Source organism: Quercus suber, unplaced genomic scaffold (genome assembly GCF_002906115.3).
Source record: "Quercus suber isolate HL8 unplaced genomic scaffold, Cork oak 2.0 scaffold_472, whole genome shotgun sequence".
NCBI lineage: Eukaryota > Viridiplantae > Streptophyta > Magnoliopsida > Fagales > Fagaceae > Quercus > Quercus suber.
In genome coordinates, this window is record NW_027069923.1 from 295,062 (window position 1) to 310,830 (window position 15,769).

Here is a 15,769-nt window from a genome sequence, read left to right on the forward strand (position 1 = left end):
TAAAAATCCACGAGAAAAAATGAAACGAGAGAGAGAGAGAGCATTTTTTTTGTGAGGAAAACTATGCATATAATGCAAGAGATAGTTACACATATATAGTAAAGGGTTTGAATAAGAAGAGATAAAAATAAAGGAAGATGAAGGGAAAGAGGAAGAATGATATTAACGTAGTGGGCAATGGGGAAATAAAAAAAATAAGGGAGGGAGAAAGGTTAGAGAAGTAGTGAGAAGATGAAAAGGTAAGGGAAGGAGAAAGGTTAGAGAAGTGTAGATATCTAAAAAATAAGTGTTAAAACAATTAAAGAAAAATTAGAAATAAAAAAGATAATGACGTGGAGGTGATGTGACTTAACTGGAATATAGCAACAATAAATGCTACGCTTCAACTTTTAGATATATATATATATATAGATATAGACTAGCCGCAAATCTCGTGCGGTGTGCGTGATAATATTTTTAGGGTAGTCTCATTAACTTTATTTTACAATTTAAACCATTTTTTAAATAGTAATGTATTTCATAATCATATTTTCATTTGTTATAATGAGGATAAAAAATGTAATATATAATGTTTGTCATACCAAAATAAAAACAAATTTTCTTTTTTAAGAAATTCAAAAGGTTGAAAAATATTAATTTTTTAATATAAATTATTTATAACATTTTGTGTATCATTAAAAAGTAACTAAAATTTGGAAATTATTTTTTAGTTTAAAAAAAAACACTTTTGCAAACCCAATTTTTTTTTTCTACCATACAATAAAAAACACTGAGAAACATATCAAAAAAATTTATAAAATTCAACAAAACTACAATTCAAATAAAAAAGAAAGGAAAAAATAAAACTCACATCAAAGTCAAACTCATTCTCCCGAATATGTAAAACATTTCAAATGTGATGTGATCAAGCCAAATATTCAATGCATAATCAAATTCAAAAATTTTACCCTATTATAAATATTGATTGTAATCAAGACAAATATTATGTTAATACTGTCATAATCTAATCTAACATCTAATCCAATATGAAAAAAATGAATAGATAAATAAATAATTTTAAACTCGAAATTGAATTTGTTTTCTTAAAAATCTAAAAAACTATACACTAATGAGATAAGGAAGATGAGCAATACAAAATATTTGTAAATGCTTAAAAACAATTACTCACGCATCTAAAAACATCACATAATAAAGATATAACAATTTGGTGCTAATTTGTTAAACAACATATTTACAACCAGTGAAAGGAAACTATACAAAGACCATCCTCTTCAACTGCACTAACTGTTCTTCATTATATTGTCCAAACTATCCCGTTGTTTTCAAATCAACTAAAACCTGACAATAACACAAAATATGGACATATTATAATATAATTTTCTCCCAAATCTAGTCAACAACATCAAAAGTATTTAGTGTTGCAAATAAAATGATAAAAAAAAAATTTGCATCGAGGAACACGTATGAGGTAGTCAATAATAAGACAATGGGTGTATAAACTTCATAAAAATCCAACAAAAAATGGAAAAAAAAAATGTGCGCGAGAGAGAGAACCTTTTCATGTGGGAAAATAAAATATGCATAAAATGGAAAGAATGACAAATTTATAGTAAGAGAATGAGAATAAGAAGAGATAAAATAAATGAAGATAAATGGGCAATTATATGTAAAGTTAAAACAGTCTAATAGAAAATGTATAGACAATACTTAGTTATAACATTAAAATTAAAATAGATAAATATATAAAGTTAAAACTATCTAAGATGAATTTGTAAAGCCAAAGTATTATATATTTTAATAATGTCAAAAAAAATTAAAAAGTATAAAATAAATATGAAAAAAAATAATGATGTTAAAATGATGTGGAGGATGAAGTGATTTAATAAGAGTGTAGTAACAATAAATATTAGTCTACATCTTACTATATATATATATATATATAAACTGATGTTAACAATTAACTAACAAAACTTATTATTAGATTTGACATAAACAATGTTTTATTTAATCAACGTATCATAATTTAAAATGATATATATAACCCTATTACAAAAAGTGAGTCATAATCAGAAAAAATATATATATATATATATATATATATATATTTTTTTTTTTTTCTTCAAAGATTCTAGATAGAATTGATTAGATAAAGAAATTAGTTGTAACTAAACGAGATAATCAAGGTTTTTAGATTTATTTGTCTACTTCATTACAATCTCCTGTTTTTTTTTTTACTTAGCCGACTTTAATAAGTGGTCCGTGAATGGGCCATACTCATACATCACCCATTCAAATAAAAAAATCTAATAAATCCTGCGTTCACATTGGACTTTGGTCAAATGACTTGTTGATAAGAATCAAAACACACCATCTTCATCTCATACGTTCATAATACATTAACATTGTTCCGCTTTGCCCCAACACACTAATAGAAGATTTCTGATAAAAAGGGCTGGCGGCTTGCTTTGTCTCACTTTATGTGTGCTTCCCAGAAGGTTCAGAACCACTACTATCAAGATCATAGCTCTATATAGTGCCTCATGATCTTCCACCTCTTATCAGATACTCTTTGTTTCACTACACTGATATCTGATATCTCCTAGGGACTCCTCTAGTTTTTGTTTTTTAACTTATATCGTTTAACTTCAAGATATTCTTTTCTTTTCTTTTTTTTTTTCTTTTTTTCCTTGAAAGTTCATCTTAATATGTATTGCAATTCTGCTACTGCCAGTCTGCCACTGACTTGAATAGGTGAATCTTCAATCTTTTCTCTTATCTTTCAAGCTTCTTTATACTGTGATATTTCACTTAGATTTCTTTAAAGTCAAATTATTTTATGGATACCCTTCTTGAAGAACTTCAAAGTCCTGAATTCATGAATGAGAATTCATTCAACCATGGCTCAGTTACACTACGTTCAAAACAAGATCTTGCAAACAGATTTAAAGTCAACCATGAATTTTCCCAAGAGCCTTTCCTTCCAACTAATCCACTTCAGGATCCTGGTGATGATTCAAGTCCATCTTCAACCGTCACCAGCCTGGATGGAGATCCAGCAGATAGTGGTGAAATTTCCAATGCCACTCTCAAGTACATAAACGAGATGCTTATGGAAGAAAACTTGGAGGCTAAACCCTGCATGTTGCAAGATTGTCTGGCCCTCCAGGCTGCTGAAAAGTCATTCTATGAAGTCCTTGGTCAGAAGTATCCTTCACATCCTTGTTCTGATCAAAACATTGGGAGCCCAGATGGTTATTTTGATGGGAGCAGCAGTGTTGATAGCAGTAACAGCTATACTATTACTAGTGCTGACAATCTGGTTGAATCCAATTGGATTTATGATCAGGGTGAATTCAAATCCTTTTCTATGCAATCTTCTGCTATTGACTCTTCAGGATACGCCTCTCTGCTACTGGATTCATTCAGTGAAAGACAGCCAGTTGAGTCCCATCCACATGGAAATCATGAAATCATTGATTTGGAGAGCAGCCCATCAGTGTCTCCAAAGCAAACCACAGATGCAGCGGAAAACGCAGACATGAATAGGAGGCAAACCTCACCAAATGGGTCAAGTAGAAGGAAAAATCATCAGCGTGAGGATTCTGACGATCTAGAAGAAGGAAGGAGCAACAAACAATCAGTGAATTATGCAGGAGATTCTGAGTCACTGGAGATGTATGATGAAGTATTGCTTTGTCCCGGTGATTCGAAATCATGTGCTCTTCATGACTCTTCACGAAACGGGGCAAGCAAAAAGTTGCAGCAGAACGGGGATTCAGGAGGATCTAACGGAAAAACAACACGTTCGAAAAAGCAAGGTAACAAAGGTGGAGAAATAGTAGACTTTTGGAGTCTGCTAACTCAATGTGCACAAGCTGTGTCTAGCAGTGACCAAAGAACCGCAAATGAATTACTCAAGCAAATAAGGCAGCACTCTTCTCAGTTCGGAGATGGAAACCAGAGATTAGCCCATTACTTTGCTGATGCCCTTGAAGCACGCTTGGCTGGCACAAGGTTGTCAATGCATCCCATTGTGAGTAATGGGACATCTGCTGCTGATATCTTGAAAGCTTATAAGGTATACATTGCCGCATGCCCTTTCAAAAGGATGTCAAATTTCTTTGCTAATAGAACAACCAAGAAACTAGCACAGAAAGCACCAAGGCTTCATATTATTGATTTTGGCATTCTCTATGGTTTTCAATGGCCTTGCCTCATCCAACGTCTCTCTGAAAGGCCTGGCGGAGCTCCTAAGCTTCGGATAACGGGAATTGAGCTTCCCCAATCAGGATTTCGGCCTACAGAAAGGGTCGAGGAGACAGGGCGTCGCTTGGAAAATTACTGCAAGAGATTCAATGTCCCATTTGAGTACAATGTGATAGCACAGAAATGGGAAACTATCAAATTGGAGGATCTCAAAATTGATAGGGATGAACTAACAGTTGTTAACTGTTTATTCCGGTTAAAGAACATTCCTGATGAAACAGTGGCAATGAATAATCCAAGGGACACTGTCCTAAAGCTGATCAAGAAAATCAATCCAGATTTATTCATGCATGGGGTCGTTAATGGAACATACAATGCACCCTTCTTTGTCACGCGATTCAGGGAGGCACTGTACCACTTCTCTTCTTTGTTTGACATGTTTGATGCCAACTTGCCTCTTGAAGATCCTGGGAGGTTGCGGTATGAGAAAGAGATAGTTGGAAGGGAAGCCATGAATGTCGTAGCGTGTGAAGGTTTGGAAAGGATTGAAAGGCCAGAGACCTACAAGCAGTGGCAGGTCCGGAACTTGAGGGCTGGGTTCAGGCAGGTCCCATTGGACCAGGAACTTGTGCAGAAAGTGAAGAAAACAGTGAAATCAGAATATCATAAGGATTTTGTTGTGGACGTGGATGGTCAGTGGTTGCTACAAGGATGGAAGGGGCGTATTATCTACGCTCTTTCTTGTTGGGAACCTGCTTAGAAGTTCCCATCAAAACCCATCCAAAAAAAAAAAAACCTGCTTAGAAGTTTTGTATAGTATTGCAAATCCTATGTTCTTTTTTTGGGTTTTGTCTTTTGCATAGTCACTAATAGCTTTAGATGTACTAGTACTGATGCTTGGTTTGTTGCTATCCCAGACAATATAACTACGAATTACTGTATTGCAATCAATATTTCCTTTTTGTTGACTTCATGAGTTCAATTGTAATATTGTTCATAGCCATAAGGTAACCCCCTTCCTTCATGGATTCGAGCCTCCAAGGCATATTCTACAATTTGTCCTTTTTTTCTTTTCTTTTCCGGGTAGCACATGTTCCACTGTTTAAGACCAGAAACAACGGGTGTGATAATCTGAGCAGCAAGCTACATCAAAATGGCATCAGGAATCTTAAAGTCCTTTTCACCTATTAGGTAGGGGTGGGAGACGATGATAGGTGAGCAACCCATGTTAATCTAGTATTGTACTATTGTCATCTTTTCTCAATGCAAGCTATGCCATGGACTAATACTGCCAAAACACAATAAATAATGCAAAGAGTCTTATTATGAAGTAGCACTGTCTGATTCTTCCATGGAAGAAAACTTGAGTTTGAATCTCTTTCCCTCAGTTGTTGTAAACAACATGAACAAAATTAAAGCCGCAAGATGCTATGCAAAGGGTAGACCAAATTAAAGCCGCAAGATGCTATGCAAAGGGTAGACCGAAAACAGTGTTGGTGTCATTCATTGATGCAAGAGGAGAGGAGTGGCAAATCTTCTGTGAACTATGAGCATTTACCTCAGGGTTTCTTTAAGGTAAACAAAAAACAAAAAAGGTGCAGAAGCTTTAAAATGACCTCATTCATAGCAACAAAACAGCAGGCTATTTGAGTACAATACAAAGTTTTTTTAGAAAGGAAAACTGACTCGGAGCCATCTTGAAAAGCCATGGACAAGGGTATGAATATGATTCATATTATATGAAATGTTACTCTCAGAAAAGAAAAGTTCTATAATAGAAAATTATGAATAACGCAAAACCAGATAGAATGCCCATCAAATATGTTGGAAGTGGTTAATGTGCTATTCAATACTACATTTCTAACGGAAAAAACTAGTAAAGTGTAATAGTTTATCTATATCTGAATATTCAACTGTAGTCATTGGTGGAGATATTATATTGCCCTAAAGCCTACACACTAAATTCTGAAAGGCTTGAAAGGAGCAAGAGCTAAATTCCACCTTCTAGAACTAATGACTAGTTAAGAAAAATATAATTAATAAAAGAGATATAAATTCAAATTTTGGGAAGCAAATAAAAAAGAAACTCAAACAATTGTGAACTTGAATAACTAATATATTCATCATCTATTGTTTTGACTTGGCGGTCTAAGAACACTCCATTCCAGCTTTTCACCTCTTGGATTCTTGAAAGATCCTTTACCATTACTCATTTACTTGATGATGATTGTTGATTGCCTTAGAACATTTTTTGGTGATATATTTGGGTGTTATGTTTCAGATACCACTTCATACTTTTTTTTTTTCTTTTAAGGCCCCATTAGCATCAAAACTCAATTTATCAGTGTTCGAGCACCCTGCTTCATCCATTAATGATCCATTTTCTCTGTAAAATTCGAATAGATGGAAAAAATATCAGATGTGTCAACATTGCAAATAAGAACATTTTAGAATGCATTTTTCACTTGGTATTTATGCAAGCACATAGTCTAAATCTTATTTCAGATCTCTCAATATCTATTTGGCTGCATGGATTTATTCAAATTTTATGTACTATTGACAAATATGTGTATACAATTAAGTCTGTATGGAAGATAGTCAGCACCAAGATCTCCCTTGAAAGCTTCAAAACTAGAATAAACTTTGTAAGAAACTACTTTCTGTAAACTAATTAAAATGGGTAATACGAGATGTACACCCTCAAATATCTTCAGACCTGTGAAATGAACTTCATATGAAATTTTACTGAACTCAGAAAAAGTACACAGACTAAATACATTCCAAAAGTATAAGCATCCAACCCTTCTGAGGGGGAGAAAATTATATAAAATGATGCAAACTGGGTACAGTAAATTGGCACAATTTTCACTCCAATGAAAACAAGAGCAAGTAATCAATATTAATTCAATTTTTTCAGAACTAAGGGATGTCTGCTAATTTGATCCATTGATTCACTCAATTATTTTATGAAATGACCAAACAATCTGAACTTCACTCAACAAAGCATTATGCCTTCCATCCCATCTAAGGATTCTTGTTTTTCCATTTTTAGTGGCACTACAGTTTCAATATTCAAATTATTGGATTGAATTGGCAACATTGATAGCAGCAGAAACGCAGCATGCAATAACAGTGTTTTGAAACAATTTGCTCAACCCAATTGGAGAAAAACATCATCTTTTATGCAAAGTTTCTGAACTTTAGTGACATATTTGTACAAATAAAAAAAGTCAATATCATTAAATAATTTGAGAAGTCAACCCACCTCAAAGACATTCCACTTTGACTACCAGAAGAAGTGGCAGACACTGGCTTTGCTGCTGCTTCATTCAGGTTCTACCACCACATGGCATTGCATGAGGAGAACAAAAGCTAAAGGAGAAGCACAGGAGGTGAATAGTCATTGGATATTTGAGGTTACTTGAACTTTGCGTGAGGAGAACGGAAGCCAAAAGAGAAGAACAGGAGGTGAATCCTGAATAGTCATAGGATATTTCAGGTATCTTGACCTTTCTACTCGCATCAATAGAAGGATTAAAACTTTGAAATGGCATGCAACCTATAATTGCTCCAGAATGGGGATTACCCTCCGTCATTGGATATTTGAGGTCACTTGACATTTGAGTGAGGAGAACAGAAGCCAAAAGAGAAGAACAGGAGGTCAATAGTCATAGGATATTTCAGGTATCTTGACCTTTCTACTCGCATCAATAGAAGGATTAAAACTTTGAAATGGCATGTAACCTTTAATTGCACCAGGAAGGGGATCACCCTCCATCATGACCACACTGCAACTAAACAGATAGCCATTCAAATGGAACAAAGCAAAATATGAACAAAAGCATGTTGCAAAATAGAAGTAAATAAGCAGCTTCAGTAGGCTGTTGCAGCTGTTCTATTATCCAGTATCCACAAGATCCATTGCTTGTATCTAAGTTTCCCATTATGTGTTGAATATTACAGGACATCAAATATATATATATATATATATAGGCTGCTCTTACTTTACTAATGGATACTGTAGAAAATTTTGCATGTCACTAACCCTTTTTCTTTTCTGAAATAGTAAACAAATTGCTCCTTTTTTGTAACATTAAAAGTCAATAGTCTGCAGTTGTGTGATATATGTCCAAAATGTAATTTCAAAAATATTGTATGAAAATGAATTTAACCTATATCATTCAAAAGCCTTCAAAACACCAAGAAATTTCATTCTCAGTCATTGCTACACCATCCACAAAGGGCTCAACTGATCAGGTATATATAAAATCTAAATGAAAAGGCTACAACTATTTTAAACGCTGCTAAGAAATCTGTGTCACCAATCACCATCCCCAAAATGGTGGGATGCACAAACAATGGTTATGGTCTACCAATATCTAAGAACCATGACCACGGACATAACACAGGACACAGAAATTCTTTAAAAATTAGGACACAATACAGTGGGGACACATCAATTAATTAATAAATATATACTTTTAGGTATATTTTTAACGCATATTTTACGTTTATTTCAGTTTCTAGAAATGAGTAATAACCATTAATTGACGTGTCGAATAATAGATAACAAAAAGTGCAACAACAACCATTAATGATGTTTTAAGTATAAACCAAGAGTACAAATAACCTACAAACAATTCAACTAAAAATAATAATAATAAATGCAACTATTAGGCCACTAATGCTACAATTACATAGTGATAATAATTTAAAAAATTATAATTAAACTATTAAGCTATTAAATTATTAAACTAACAAATTTTTTACATTTTCATGTCTCTGTAAATTTTTTTTTAAATAAATTTTTAGTTAAAAAGAAAATGCTTACCCTTTAAAAATTATTCACAACTTGACAGTAAAAAAAAAATGTGACTAATGGGTTAGTTGGGTTAGTTGGGTTAACTTGGGTGATTGCATAATGGGTACCAAGGGACCTTGGTTAGGACTCAGAAAAAATAGTTGAGTAATGAAGTTAAAGGAAGTGTAAGGATCTAAGGGGGAGCTAGCATTGAGATGCTGCAGCTTACAGTAATGCCACTGTTGATGTGCTTGTTGAGGATCACTATGGCCTCCTAGAGCTGAACAAAGTAGGAGAAGAGATTGCAGAGGCCCTAAGTGATGGTGTTTCAGCCAAGCCCATGGATGAAAAGATTCCACTGAAGCATCCGAGTTCGTCAGGGATCACCAAACCAGTATAGGTCTAAAAGAAAATGCTTACCCTTTAAAAATTATTCACAACTTGACAGTAAAAAAAAAATGTGACTAATGGGTTAGTTGGGTTAGTTGGGTTAACTTGGGTGATTGCATAATGGGTACCAAGGGACCTTGGTTAGGACTCAGAAAAAATAGTTGAGTAATGAAGTTAAAGGAAGTGTAAGGATCTAAGGGGGAGCTAGCATTGAGATGCTGCAGCTTACAGTAATGCCACTGTTGATGTGCTTGTTGAGGATCACTATGGCCTCCTAGAGCTGAACAAAGTAGGAGAAGAGATTGCAGAGGCCCTAAGTGATGGTGTTTCAGCCAAGCCCATGGATGAAAAGATTCCACTGAAGCATCCGAGTTCGTCAGGGATCACCAAACCAGTATAGGTCTAAGGTGCGGATCCTTGTTTTTTTTTGGCCATCATGTCTTGTATGTGTCCAAAATTTAAAAAATTATTATTATTATTATTATTTCCACTGGACACACATGCAGCTGTGTCTGAGGCGTCCATGTTCAAACATGGACAAGCTTTTTTTTTTTGTGTCCATGCTTCCTAGATAAATATATACAAGAGAATTTTTTCAGAAAATAAATAGCGGGGATTGAATAGTGTGTACATGTTCATGTATGAATTTTCCCATTTTTGAACCCATGGGTGATCCCTATCTATCAACTTCATCTTTTTCCTAGTTGAGAAATGAAGTTTCATCTCATTATACATTTATGGATGCTCAAAATGTAAGAACAAAAGGTGAAAGCAGATGCTGCTGCCTGACATAAGCTAGAACTGCTAAGAAGATTTCATAGAAAATTTACATTCTCATTGATCCAACTAGGTAGAGAATAACATCCCATGATTGATATCCTTACACCATGGGAGTTTGTCCTAGAAACCTTCAGATAGCAAGATTAGTAATACTTGTAAACTGCATATCCTCATAATGTAGCCCCACAAAAACACTTGTAATGTGCAAGAGTTCTTATTGATATTTCCGGTATGGTTTGAAGCCTGAAGAGAAAAGTTAATTCAGAAGTCAACATGGTCTACAATCTGCATCTCTTTCTCCACCCCCCACCCCCCCTTTCAGCTAGAGCTTCTTACATTATGAAACTTACATCTCATACAACCTTCAAGAAAAGTGGTGTAACAGAGGGTTGTCAATTAGCAAACTTGCACCACCCATGCAGCCTATAGATTACAATGAGAAAAAACCATGCATATTGAAAAAATTGATGCATCTTCTGGTGGTTATTTCTGCTGTTACATAATCACATTTTGGGCTCATCATGATCACTTTTTACTATATGATCCAACATGCTATTTCAGATGTTTGACTACATAACATGTATAGAATCAAGGTAAGCCTCTAAAACAGCGCACAGAAATCATTGCATCTGACATTGTGAATCTTCAATTTACAAAGCTTATGGCCTTCGCACCAATACATAATGTGTTTGGTATACGGCATAAGGGTTCCTAGTCTACAACTTCAAGGGGCTTAGCTTGACATCTAAGAAGTCTTTAATGGCATCATAAGGTCTTTGGTTTTAGGCCTTAAAGAATCTCAATTACAGCATCTAATACAAGTAGGCTAAGGCCATCTGTTTTGACAAAAGCATAAGGGTCTTCCTCCAAAAAAAAAAGAGCAAAAAAGCCACTTCAAAGTGACAGCTTATATATGGGACAACAAAACCCGCTAAATTGCAGTTATCAACCATATTACACAATCAACAAATCCTGTAATCTTTCAAGATTTCAGAAACCAGATAGGAAAACAATGCAAAAAACCATTTTCACATGCATGACTGCACATCAAGCAAATATTCAAGAAGCAAAACAACAGGGAGCCCTTTATAAAATTATAGCAAGGAATAAAAATGAAGGAAAAGTATTACCTTCCTCTCTCAGAACTTCCATTTACATGGGAAAAAAAAAAAAAAATTCAAGTTTATAGTTTTACAGAGCTTGAATTTGATAGCAAACATAAAAATTGAAAGAATACCCAGATGAATTAATGCAAAACTCAGTTCAAATCTCAAGTGGGTTTATCTAAATTTCGCAAATAGAAGCTTATTCGGAAAATAAGAGCAAGTTTTGAATTTTGTTATACCTCAAGAGTGCTGGTAAGCTCCAGGCTCGACCATTTTAGGCTCATGGACAAGTTCTTTTGTTGTTTACTACTTGGAAGTGAGAAGCGCTGGACGATTCATAAGAGGGTGGCCATCACGTTAGACATGGCAAGCGGAAGGTCGGGTCAGAACATGTAGTCTTAAACGGGTTGGAAGCAGAGACGGGGGTTACAACTTGCAAGGGAATTCCAATGCTTGATGCTTCTCCTATTTCCACTTTTTCACTCCTCTAACTAAAGGAATCTTTGCTTTGTTGTTTGTTTGTTTATTTATTTTTTTTTTTTGGAAAAACATTTGCATTGGCTAATTCTCTTTTACAAGGAAGGCAAAGAGAAGGGTTAGATAATAAAGACCTGTGGGGTGTGGGAGACAAGAGTCGGAGTTCAAGTTTTTAGGAGAAAATTTAACACACATATATATTTAAATTAAGTTAGAGTAGAATTTTTATCTTATATAAAAAAATAAAAAGGAAAGCAAAGAATACCACTTTCTTTACCATTAATTATTGTTTAAGAAAATCGAGGGGAAAAAAAATAGACCATTGTGTATGTGGTTTGTTTCTCAAAAAAGAGAGAGATAATTATCCCACATTATTTAGAGACAAAATTTAGTTACAAAATTAGTTATAGCCTTTGTAAGGACACAAAAATCAAACAACCCAATCCAGATAAAAACAAAGGAAAGAGAAAAACCAAAACAAGAAAATTGAGAGAAGAAAGTGAACAGTGTATCATTTTGTGTAAGAATTACCTCATTGGGCAAGCTTGTGATAAGCCTTATATATACATAAACTTTGATTTGTAGTTATTCTCTCCACATTTTTGTCCTTAGGCTAAACCCCTCCTCTTTTTGTTTAACCCCGTCTCTTACAAATATCTATTGATTTGGGCCTAGTTAAGCACAATCCTCACTATTCTAATTGGCTTGGGCTATTTGATTTTTTTGTCCTTACAGCCTTAAGTTACAACCTTACAAAGTATTTTTTTCATTGGAAGTGAATTTTGAAAAAATCTACCCTTAAATTACATCTTTTTCTTATATCTTCTGTGAGATACAGGAATTTAAATAAGGTATTTGCCCCCACGTGTCATACCCATGGTCAAGGGGCCATTATTGTGCCGAAGAGGTCACACGCTCAAACAGTAAGGCCGCGTCAATGGCACATTACCAGAGGAGGTCATATTAAAGAGAGAGTTTCGGGGAGGGGGTTAGCCCTGACATGACGAAGGGATGGCAGCTACCACCACATTTAATGCATCTCACCAAAACTCCTAACTGCATTTATGTGAAGAAGACCCCTAAATAGTGCTTTCTTGGCTGCCCCAACTCACAAGGGGCTTAGAAAGGTGTCCGATGGGACAAGCATTCAAGTAGTGGCCTAGACAATCAACAAATGGAGGGTCAAGATCATCTAAAGGGTGCTATATAATATAATGGTCTCTCTAGGGAAGGGGATCAGAAAACCTATAGGGAACACACTGTAGCAAAAGAACTGAAATTGTATTCAAGTCCAAAAGAACTAAATTTCAGAATCATTCTCCTCGGACTTCGCCGAGGAAAGATTTCCTTTCTTTAAACTTGTCTTTCTTTGCCTTCTTAATATCTTTGATCCATTGTGCGTGTTGCCTGATCCATTGAGGCCTAACTTTTAAGCCACTCTCTACAAATTTATTGTGTTGAGCTTTTTAGGCCTGAATCCTTCTACCTTTGGGATCAGGAACTAAAACCAGCCCCCACAATTGGCGCCGTATGTAGGGAAGCTTGAGCTTTAGTGAGTTCAACGTCCAACCATGGTAGGATCAGGGCAAGACCGAAAGGAGTCTATTGGTTCCCAACGCCAAATCAGTAAGTGAAGGAGGGACCATGAGGTTAGTGTACACACCATGCATACTAGCAGGAGCCAATCTCGAGGCAAAAGTTACATCTCTCATGAGGAAAATACCATAAGCATGCAGTTGGAGATTGACCGTTTTCGCAAGAGGCTACGCTACGAGTAATGGAGAAGGACTCCCTCAGATTCTAGCCCCTCTTCTGATGATGATAGGGATGGTAGCTACAAGACCAGGTCCAAAACTCCTCCCAGTGAGTCTTTTTCGTATGACGAGGACCGTCATTACAAACGGAGGAGTAAGAGTCCATCTCACGAAGGTCCAAACAATGATGCTATAAGTAAGGCTCTTAGCTAGATCTCTAAATCACCGCTTAAGAGTAGAATTGAAGTAGAAAAACTTCCTCGGTGGTTTACTCAGCCAACATTCATGTGTATAATGGTAGAACGAATCCTGTGGAGCATGTAAGCCACTTCAACCAAAGAATGGTCGTTCACTCCCAGAACGAAGCCTTGATGTGCAAAGTGTTCCCATCCAGTTTGAGGCCCGCGATGATGAGATGGTTCGACGGTCTGAAAGAAGGTTCTATTAGCTCCTTCAAGGAACTTACTAGAGCCTTTAGGGCTCGTTTTGTGACTTGCAGTAGGGTTCCTCGGCCCTTAGATTCCCTGCTATCTATAACCATGCAAAAGGGGGAAATCCTAAAAACGTATTCTGACAGGTACTGAGAGATGTTCAACGAGATAGATAGGAACTTTGATGATGAGGCATAAGGACTTTCAAGGTTGACTTGCCCGCCAACCACGATCTGAGGAAGTCTTTGACCAGGAAACCGACTAGAAGTGTGTGTCATCTCATGAATCGTATTAACGAGTACAAGCAGGTTGAAGAGGACCAGCAATAGGGAAAAAGGAAAGCTAAAGTGGTCCTCATGATAGAAGGGATTTCAGGTCGGATAGGTACAATAACAACCGACCTCAAAGAGACTTTACAGGGCATTCTGGGTCTACTACTACTTAGGTAGTTAATACTGTGTTCCGAGAGCCTATACACCAAATCTTGGAGAAAGTTAAGAACGAACCGTACTTTTAGTGACTGAACAAGATAGAAGGAGACCCTACGAAGCACAACCAAAGTCTTCACTGCCAGTACCACTAGAGCGAAGGCACATTACTGAGGATTGCAAGACGTTGTGGAGTCATTTGTAGCAGTTGGTTAAAATTGGGAAGTTAAAGCAATTCCTGTATCAGCCTAATGGACAAGGCCGTTAGGAGGGATTAGGGGCTCAAAGAGACGCTTATGTAAGACCACCTTTAGGTACAATTAATGTCATCCTTGCTGTTCTGAGAAGAATTGGTTCTCGGCCGTCCATGATGCTGTCTATAGCTCAACCATTTATTGAAGACTTATCCCCTGATTCGAAGAGGAGGAGAGTGGAGGTTCAACCAGCTTTGAGCTTCTCTGACAAGGACAAAATTGGAACCTTGCAGCCACATAATAATGCCCTGGTGTTCACTTTCAGGATAGGAGGGTATGATGTGAAGAATGTGTTGGTAGATCAAGACAACAGTGCAGAAATTATGTATCATGACCTATTTAAGGGATTGAAGTTAAGGCCCGAGGACCTGACCTGTTATGACTCCCCTTTGATAAGGTTTAATGGGAAGATTGTCTTCCTGAATGGCCAAATTAGACTGCCCGTTCAGGTGGGGCCAGAAGCCGTGGAAGTGAATTTCATTGTAGTAGATGTCTACTCTCCCTATACTGCTATTGTGGTAAGACTTTAGCTTCACGCCATAAGGGCCATGTCTTCCACCTTCACTTGAAAGTGAAGTACCGTCGGGGACTAGGTCAAGGAGCTAGTTGGAAGCTAATCTATGGCTAGACAATGCTTGGTGGCTGCAATTAGACATCAGGATAAAGGTGAACTCTCGATGTCCGCTGAACAGGATTTATAGCAATCAAGGGTGCCGGTGTTGTTTACAAGGGCAGTGGCAGAAGGGCTAAATGCGAATAACTAGAAAATGTTGTTATTGGCAATGATGAGGAGAAGTTCTTTCAGGTTGGAACTTAGCTGCCTCCTCAGGAAAGGCAACAGCTGATCGATTTTCTTAGAAAAAATATTAATGTATTTGTGTGGAGCACCTACGACGCCCCTAGGGTAGATCCAGATTTCATTTGCCACCATTTAAACATCAATCCATCTGTCATCCCCAGAAGAAACCATCTCGGCGCTCATCTAGGGAACATATTGATGCTGTCAACAGGAAGTACTCAAACTTAAGCAAGCTAGGGCCATAAAGGAGGTATTCTACCCTGAATGGCTGGCCAACATAGTGGTGGTGAAGAAGAAAACTAGAAAGTGGCAAGTGTGTGTGGATTTTACAGATTTAAATAAA

At 36.3% G+C, this 15,769-nt stretch overlaps 2 protein-coding genes and 1 long non-coding RNA gene across 5 annotated transcripts; 2 read left to right on the forward strand and 1 right to left on the reverse strand.

Annotated features, from left to right (window-relative positions):
- The first annotated feature begins 2,387 nt into the window (after positions 1-2,387).
- On the forward strand, positions 2,388-5,174 carry LOC112008905 (scarecrow-like protein 30). Its single transcript, XM_024041267.2, has one exon. It carries the CDS (start codon positions 2,837-2,839, stop codon positions 4,964-4,966), a length of 2,130 nt encoding a protein of 709 aa, XP_023897035.2. The 5' UTR covers positions 2,388-2,836; the 3' UTR covers positions 4,967-5,174.
- Positions 5,175-5,995: 821 nt separating this feature from the next.
- LOC112008904 (uncharacterized) lies at positions 5,996-11,896 on the reverse strand. 3 transcript variants are annotated; one of them, XR_010624695.1, is made up of 3 exons: positions 11,523-11,896; positions 7,472-7,994; positions 5,996-6,592 (listed from the first exon to the last, which is right to left on the reverse strand). It is a non-coding gene; the product is annotated as an uncharacterized LOC112008904 (long non-coding RNA). The 3 variants fall into 3 exon arrangements; XR_002882619.2 differs by having other exon boundaries at positions 7,472-8,000; XR_002882618.2 differs by lacking the exon at positions 11,523-11,896 and having other exon boundaries at positions 7,472-9,411.
- Positions 11,897-14,743: 2,847 nt separating this feature from the next.
- LOC136062969 (uncharacterized) lies at positions 14,744-15,157 on the forward strand. The gene has a single exon (XM_065762748.1). The coding sequence runs from the start codon at positions 14,744-14,746 to the stop codon at positions 15,155-15,157; it is 414 nt and encodes a 137-aa protein (XP_065618820.1).
- The last annotated feature ends 612 nt before the right edge of the window (positions 15,158-15,769 follow it).